A 4,981-nucleotide genomic window follows, 5' to 3' on the forward strand; every position below is an offset into this window, starting at 1 on the left:
GAAAAAATTGAGTCTGAATTTTGGTTGCCTTATCGGAAAGGTACAAAATTTGTCAATCTTCAAGGTAATAATTCTGTTATAGCTACTGCAAGTTGATTGATTGAAACTCTCAGTAACCAGCTTCAAAGCAATTGAGTTAGGTTGAGCATTTCAAATATTTCACTATTGTCTACGCCAAATATGCTGATGCCGACGTGTCAAAGAAAACGCAATTTGAATCAAATTTGACACAAATTTTTTTCAGAGCGATATTTGACTTTTATGACATGTTTTCCCACCTGTAATGGCTGCGTGCAGCAACGCCCACAAAAAATATAGTATAAAGTATTTGGGGCGGGAATAAAATACAGCTCAGTACCGAATGAACCAATACTGCGTGTCGGGATGACACTCTGAAAATTGCAGGTCCCAGCCAGATACAATCATTGCTTAATTTGTATGTTTCCAGTTTTCAGTTCTCCATTTGGCATTTTGCAATCAATTGCCGCTCTGTATGGGCTGTCATTTATTCATCTGCCAGTTTTGCGTGCAACCAAATGGTGGATTCATTCTCAATTGATACCAAACTGGCAACCTGTAATTAGTATGCGTTTCTAATGACAGTCATATTGATGGCGAATTGAAATTGACTATCTGGCGATCTCATAAAAGGGCCGTCTTTGGACCACAGGCGGTTCATTTCGATTTCAAAATGATTAAGAACCTGGCTATTTTCATATTTTTGCTTGGCTCTGCGGCTGCCCAGGCACCCCGTCGAGATGCTGAGGTAGGTGTCGAATATTTTATTATTTCTCTATTCCTTAGAAACGATGTATTTCATTCAGTGGCCACCGCCAGCTATTTTGAAGATGGCTCAGCATTTCCATGATATTTGTGCCCCCAAAACTGGAGTTACAGATGGTAAGTTCCTTGATCGCCGAGTTAAAACAATAATATAATTTCTAATCTTACCAGAGGCCATTAAGGAATTCAGCGATGGACAAATTCACGAGGACGAAGCTCTCAAGTGCTATATGAACTGTCTCTTCCATGAATTTGATGTCGTCGATGACAATGGAGATGTGCATATGGAGAAGCTATTGAATGCCATTCCTGGCGAAAAGCTGCGAAACATGATGATCAACGCCTCGAAGGACTGCATTCACCCAGAGGGCGACACTTTGTGCCACAAGGCCTGGTGGTTCCATCAGTGCTGGAAGAAGGCGGACCCCGTCCATTATTTCTTGGTCTAAGCTTCATAGCTTATATATTTAAAATAGTGCGGTTAAATACTTAATCAGAGAACTTCAGCAGATTTAAGGTTATTAAATATTGTATCCATTTCGTATAAAAATAAATGGTTGCACATAATGTAGAATAGCAATCGAGAACAAAAATTAAGTCCTTATATCATTTGAAAGTATATTTCGATTTGGGGATTAAAATAATCTACTATTGGTTAGTGTAGTGTTTCAAAAATAGGAAAATTTCATTGCAAATACATTCGGGAATTAATTGGCCGAATCTCTTTGCTGAAAACTTCAAATGGCCTGATTCAGATGCATTTACCTGTTGGCCGTTTAGATAATGCCGCTTTGGCAGCAGCAATCATTCGAACAAGTTCAAGTGGATATCCACTTAAAAGGAACCCTCTGTAAACCTGAAAGTCTAGCCTGAACGATGGCCAACAAAAGCTATTGTGGGGATTGCCTTGCCATGATTACTTTGCAGGCTGGGAACTTTTCGTTTCTGCATTTCTTTCGCTCCGTCTGCCTCGGAAGTTGATTTAGCAGCAGTATTTGACCCACAAAACATTGGCATTTGTGTAGGGCCAGTGGTAGGGAATTTTCCACCTAATGATTAAAGACACGCCAGAGGGCGTGGCCTTTGAAAGTTGGACGCACACTAATATGGGCGATGCCATGCCGGATAGAGACATTCGGATTCGCATTCGCATTGGCATTGGCATGAAACGTCAATTGGCCCGATAACTGGCTGAGGTTTTGTGAACGTCAGCCGGTAGGCAGAACTTGGCCAAAATCAATATAAAAGCCAAACGCTGCAAACGGCAATAAAGCAAATTCAATTGTGACTGCGGTTGTCAAACAATTCTTGCGTGGCGTGTGTGCAGTATCGAATTTTTCCCCCAGTATAACTACTAAAAGCCAACCGGAGGGTAAAAGACTGCCTGCCAACTGCCTGAAACAGGAACAGGAACAGAGACAGGAACTGGAACTGGAACCAAAGCTGGGTAAAGGAGTGAAAAAGGACAAGGCCTGGCCAGGACGAAGTCGAATGTGGGGGTCGAAGGTTGCCCAAGCATAGGCAAACGACGCGTTGCAACACGAAAATTGAAATGGCAATTAAAAAACCATCCATCGTTCATGCCGCACACAACTGTGCGATACGTACAAAAACATTCAACATACAACATTCATACTCGAACTCAAACAACAAAAATGTGCCTTTGCTGTAATTTCATTCGTCCTCCATATTTGTGGGACTGGGCGAGTTCAGTGGAGGGGCGAATGTCGTTTTGTGGCTTTGTTTCGGTTGCTGTGTTGACATTTGATGAAACAAAAGTGACAGTTGTGCGCAAGTTGAAGTCTTTGTTTTGTGTATTTCGGTTGTACAATTTCAAAAGAAGCGGGCGAATGCGAAATTTTATATTTTTACACTCTGGCATCCGATCTAAGTGCGGCTGTGATGGGACTGTGTGCCATAAAATACATTTTTCTTCAAAGAATAGACATATTTTTCCAAAATGAAATATGTTTTTTTTATTCAAAAACATAAACTTTAATCTAAAATTACAGATGAGTAAGTTAAAAGAATTAAAAAGCCTGAAAAATTAAACGTTTTCTTAAAAAAAGTACAAGAATATAATATTGTAAATTTTGATATTATTTTAAATTAGAAAAATGTTATCTTGTCATTTAACTCCCAATTCCCATTTCATTTGCTTATGACATAGATGTGAAATTCATTTAAATTGTGGAAAATTTCCATTGCCATTCTTCATACATCATAAGGAATCCTTGAATCCCTAGCTAGGCAATATATCACAGTCGACCTGGGCGAAGAATGGCCCGGAATGAGTGGGCCGGATGGTTAAAGGGGCGTGGGGCATGCCACGTGGGCATGTGTTTGTCAGACGTAACACGACAATTGTAGACTTGTGACGACTTCGCTGACATCTCGGGCACAGTTCCGCTTCCGTTTTGGCGGTCGCTTTTTGTTCGGCCATCAGCGGTAGGAATTAATTTAGCGTGCGCTGAGCTGGCAAGAAACAAATGATTTTTTGTTCGTTTCCTCACGGATTCCAAAAATACAAAACAAAAAAATATTTAACAAAAAAATGGTATAGGAAGGAAAAATGTTAGGGCCTAGAAAAAAACCCATACATACTCTGAACACTTGAATAAAAATTTGGGTGATGAAAACTCCAGGATTCCTTGATTTTATTCGAATATAACTTTTAAAATATAACTTCTTGCACTTTCGTGACTTGTAAAGAGTCCCGAGTAGCTTTTACATCAATAAAAATATTAATAATTAATATTATATAACCTAAATGCCATAAAACAAACCATATCTAATTTTTTTCACTGCACTCACAAACATCCACACACACATTGTTATTGTCCAGCTGTCACGCGTGGCACATCGTCGTCAAGAGCATCTGCATCCGCCTCCTTGTTGAGCTTCTCATTCTTGTCCTTCCGAGGCTTGTACCCGTCCTGGACCGTGTACTCTGTTATGCATCGTCGCTTTTGTTTCACGTTTCTCGTATTTTTTTCCGGTTATTTTTTTTTTGTTTTTTATTCAGAACTTGCAAACAACGCCGAACATTCGTTGGACCATTTTTGCTGTTTCCCGCAGACAGCCCAAAAGGGAACGGAGCGAGCCACATTAAAATGGCTTTGAATGGCTTTGGTCGGTCTGTCCTTTTAATCGCCTTGTCGCTGCTCAGCGGAGCGCTGATCCTGCCGCCGGCTGTCGCGCAGCGTGACGAGAACGTGGGTTAATGAAGTGCCCGGCTGCACTGCCACGCCCACTTAAGCAACAATTTTTAATTGCAGTATCCACCGCCGGGCATCCTGAAAATGGCCAAACCCTTCCATGACTCGTGTGTGGAGAAAACAGGCGTTACCGAGGGTGGGTATTACACGACTGATGGCCGCCATAATTGCAGATATCGAATGAATATCGACTACCAGACATATATTTAAAATGAGTTTTAAACAGTTGATTTATTTAAAATTAATATTCTTCTTCTGTACATCGTTCTTAGAGGCCATCAAGGAATTCAGCGAAGGCGAGATTCATGAGGACGAGAAGCTCAAGTGCTACATGAACTGTTTCTTCCACGAAATCGAAGTCGTGGACGAAAATGGAGATGTTCACCTGGAGAAACTCTTTGAGACAGTGCCTCGCATGATGCGAGAGAAATTGATGGAAATGTCGCAGAACTGCGTTCATCCCGAAGGCGACACGTTGTGCCACAAGGCCTGGTGGTTCCATCAGTGCTGGAAAAAGGCCGATCCCAAGGTGAGCTTACCTCAAAAGAACTGCCCACCAAAAATGCATCCTTTCTTTGCAGCACTACTTCTTGCCTTGAACGCCTGGCTGAACCCGTTCTCTGATTAACCCGTCGCTGACCCCGCACTATTTATGTATATGTGGTAGCTCAGTTTTTCACAGTTTTTCAATAGCTGTCGAGTAATAATAATAATAAACGTAGACGAGTTGTGCATGCAAGCTGGGCTTTCAATTATTTGTCGACTGGCAAAAGGGAAACGCTCAATGCGCTGAAAAGTGTGCTGCAAAAAAGTAAAAACCGGGCCACAAAAAGTCGCCACCCACACACATACGCACGGCACACAGAGCTCGGCTGTGACATAGTTTATATTCATTGTAAAGGTGTGTACGGCTGTGTGGCTGTGACCGCGTGTAAATAAAATTATGCGTAAACTTCGCCAAGCTTGTTGACGCCGCCGAC

At 41.6% G+C, this 4,981-nt stretch overlaps 2 protein-coding genes across 2 annotated transcripts; both read left to right on the forward strand.

The window, feature by feature from the left end:
- The first annotated feature begins 607 nt into the window (after positions 1–607).
- Positions 608–1,376, forward strand: Obp83b (Odorant-binding protein 83b). Its single transcript, XM_017247238.3, has 3 exons — positions 608–766; positions 825–900; positions 955–1,376. The coding sequence occupies exons 1-3, from the start codon at positions 692–694 to the stop codon at positions 1,230–1,232; spliced, it is 429 nt and encodes a 142-aa protein (XP_017102727.1). The 5' UTR covers positions 608–691; the 3' UTR covers positions 1,233–1,376.
- Positions 1,377–2,077: 701 nt separating this feature from the next.
- On the forward strand, positions 2,078–4,656 carry Obp83a (Odorant-binding protein 83a). Its single transcript, XM_017247222.3, has 5 exons — positions 2,078–2,230; positions 3,809–3,998; positions 4,062–4,137; positions 4,274–4,530; positions 4,583–4,656. Exons 2-5 carry the CDS (start codon positions 3,897–3,899, stop codon positions 4,598–4,600), a joined length of 453 nt encoding a protein of 150 aa, XP_017102711.1. The 5' UTR covers positions 2,078–2,230; positions 3,809–3,896; the 3' UTR covers positions 4,601–4,656.
- Positions 4,657–4,981: the final 325 nt, after the last annotated feature.

The sequence above is a fragment of the Drosophila bipectinata genome, chromosome 3R (assembly GCF_030179905.1).
Source record: "Drosophila bipectinata strain 14024-0381.07 chromosome 3R, DbipHiC1v2, whole genome shotgun sequence".
NCBI lineage: Eukaryota > Metazoa > Arthropoda > Insecta > Diptera > Drosophilidae > Drosophila > Drosophila bipectinata.

Coding starts and splice junctions, on each gene's coding strand:
- Obp83b (XM_017247238.3), top strand. CDS start 692: ATGATTAAGAACCTGGCTATTTTCATATTTTTGCTTGGCTCTGCGGCT. Junction 767..824: donor CACCCCGTCGAGATGCTGAG/GTAGGTGTCGAA, acceptor TATTTCATTCAG/TGGCCACCGCCAGCTATTTT. Junction 901..954: donor CAAAACTGGAGTTACAGATG/GTAAGTTCCTTG, acceptor TAATCTTACCAG/AGGCCATTAAGGAATTCAGC.
- Obp83a (XM_017247222.3), top strand. CDS start 3,897: ATGGCTTTGAATGGCTTTGGTCGGTCTGTCCTTTTAATCGCCTTGTCG. Junction 3,999..4,061: donor TCGCGCAGCGTGACGAGAAC/GTGGGTTAATGA, acceptor TTTTAATTGCAG/TATCCACCGCCGGGCATCCT. Junction 4,138..4,273: donor GAAAACAGGCGTTACCGAGG/GTGGGTATTACA, acceptor CATCGTTCTTAG/AGGCCATCAAGGAATTCAGC.